Source organism: Arachis stenosperma, chromosome 9 (assembly GCF_014773155.1).
Source record: "Arachis stenosperma cultivar V10309 chromosome 9, arast.V10309.gnm1.PFL2, whole genome shotgun sequence".
Lineage (NCBI taxonomy): Eukaryota > Viridiplantae > Streptophyta > Magnoliopsida > Fabales > Fabaceae > Arachis > Arachis stenosperma.
The window spans coordinates 6,011,103-6,013,869 of NC_080385.1; the positions used below are offsets into that span (position 1 = coordinate 6,011,103).

Genomic DNA, 2,767 nt, shown 5'->3' on the forward strand with positions numbered 1-2,767 from the left:
CCAGCAACGACGATGAGGTTACGACTTGAGGAGAGTGAGTGTGCAGAAGAAGCACAAAGAAAAAAGTTCTAACTAATTTTCTAGCAGAAAAAGCACAAAGAAGAAAGTCTTAACTAATTTTCACCAAAAAGATAGAGTTAGATTTGCAAGTTTTGATTGAGGGTATTTTAGAAAACAAATTTTAATAAAATTTTATTTTTCGTCTCCAAAAATTTTAATCTCTTGCGTCTTTATTTTTTAGAAGTATCGAAGAGACTAAAATTAAAATTATAGTTCCAATCTCAAACGAACAAATATAACACTAAATTTTAGTCATTCTATTTCAATATCTCAAAACAAACACTAATCTAATTGACGTGGAGTTATACTAAAGAATACATAAAATAAAAGAAACAACAGGCAAGGGGTATGTTTGAACTTTGAACATTGAAGTTTGAACCATGTGTGTTTGTTTTTCAAGCTCCATTGATAAGATACAAAACAAGACATAACATCAAAACAGTGTATTTTTGGATTTTTCCGATCTTCCCTCACATTCCCTCAAATATCTAAATAATGAACAATCACTGACTAGGATGCTTCAAAAGCTATGCCAAAAACATATACCAAATAATTAAATACATGAAATGACAAACATTTGATCCAATAACATTAACATCCCCTCCAAGACTAAAAATCCCGCTCAAAAGAAGATGGAGAAAAAATTAATTACTTCTCTATACCATTTCCTTTTCACTTTCCACAATTCATAAATTTTAGCATCACAAATCACAACCATGCCAAAATAAAACAAAAGTAAAAAAGAAAAGAAAATAAAAGAAAAAGACCATTACCTAGAGGATGCTACTTTAGTAACCTCCTGAATTATGATCCTCCACAGCATGATGCCAACCAACCATAACCATAATCTTGACCAAAACCATATAATATAACCCTTTTAAAAAATAACCATAGTATCTGTATTAAAAATATATAACACTAATCAAACACAACCAAGAAACCTGATTAAGCCATATAAGGCTCAAACTTTTTTTTATATCTTCTTTCTCTCTTTCAATTCTGCTTCTACTGAAAGCTTGACCCAGGTGTGTATATTGCAAGATCAGACCAACCATGACCACCACCATTATTCCAATAGCTTGAATCACCATTATTCTGAATATCCAAACCCGGGTTTCGACCTGAATCCGGATTCGCGACCAATCCAGAACCCACATTCCCAATCCCACCACCAAATTCACCAATTTTCAGCTCTGACCCATTTGAATTTACACCCTCTAAAATCCCCCCAAAAGGTCCATCTGTTCCCAATAGTGAACTAAAGCTACCACCAATGTTCAACACCCTCTGATCTTGACCAACCGGGTCGGTGCAAGTCCGGGTCGAATCAGACCCGGAACAAATAACGCTATTATTACTATTAGTAGTAATAGAATTGGCTTGTTGTGATGATGATGATGATGATGAAGGGCGTTTGATGGATGAATTTGAAGTGGAAGATGAAGAAGATGAAGAAGAACGTTTGTGGGTCTTTCTGGTTCCACCACCAACGGGTATGTTCCTCAAGGCGCCACCTTTAGTCCAATATCTTCTGCAATTCTTGCAGTAATGGCGTGGCTGAGAGAGGTTGTAGTTGTTGTAGTAACAGAACTTGGTGTTTGTGGATTCACACCTTGGACACTTTAGTTGTTGTTCTTGTTCTGGGAAGTGTGGTTGTTTCAACAAGGCTTGTTGGATTTGGAACACTGTTGTTGGATCTTGCATAATTGGGAATGTTCCAAAAAGTTGTATTTTTTGTGATGATTTTGTTGGAAAATGAAATGGTATTTTGGGATTGGATTGATTGAGCACAAAGTTTAAAACTTTGAAGGGTGTTGAGGCCTTTTGGGAAGAGAAATATGAACTCAATCTATAATGCTTTAAAAGCACCACCCTTTTCTTTGTTTTGTGTTGAAAATGAAATTTGGTTTGGACTAATTTGGAAACAAAGTTGTAACCTTTTAAGGGAAATGAGAAAGAAGCTATGAAGTGAAGGGATAATAAGTATGCAAAGATCTAGGAAATTGAGGTGTTGAGGAAAATGGGGTTGTTTGTTAATTTAGCTTTTGAAGATGTGAAGCGGCAAAAAGTAGTAACCACTAAGAAGGAGAAGTTACAAAGTGGACAAAAAGGTGGAATTCTTTCTTTCTTTCTTTCTTTGTTTCTTTCACTTTCTGTTTTTGAGGCACTGAAATGGCGTTTTCAGCAGAAAAGAGCAAAACACATTAGAAGTTTCCTATCTAGAAGGAAAATTCCAAAGGAGAAAAAGCTAGATATATATGTTGATGGGAGAAAGTGCTAAATAGAAGAATGATTGGTTTTGAAAGTGTATGAATATGGTAGTGAGAATTGGAAGTGGAATGGGGAGAAAGAGTAGAGAAGAGGAGATTGGTCTGAAAATGTTGATGGAGATGGAATTGAAGAGGAAGCTCTGAGTTTTTATCCGCGTGAGAGTGATGACAAGCTCAGACTTCAAATAGAAAACACATTTTGCTGCCGTTTTATTAATTTTGTAAATAATGTGAATAATGAATTTTTAAATTTGACTACGTAAAATAAAAAAATATTTTTTTAATTTATTTTTTAAATTTTAATATTAAGATAATTATTCACATACTTAATGAATTAAATATTCAGTTATTATTAATTGTGTATAAATAAATCAAATTAAAAGAATAATTATCTAATTAAAAATAATAATATAATTATTTATATATTTATTGAATTG

The 2,767-nt window shown here is 33.2% G+C and overlaps 1 protein-coding gene across 1 annotated transcript; it reads right to left on the bottom strand.

Annotated features, from left to right (window-relative positions):
* Positions 1–385: 385 nt before the first annotated feature.
* Positions 386–2,468, bottom strand: LOC130948023 (dof zinc finger protein DOF3.1-like). Its single transcript, XM_057876735.1, has one exon. It carries the CDS (start codon positions 1,762–1,764, stop codon positions 1,066–1,068), a length of 699 nt encoding a protein of 232 aa, XP_057732718.1. The 5' UTR covers positions 1,765–2,468; the 3' UTR covers positions 386–1,065.
* Between the last annotated feature and the right edge of the window lie 299 nt (positions 2,469–2,767).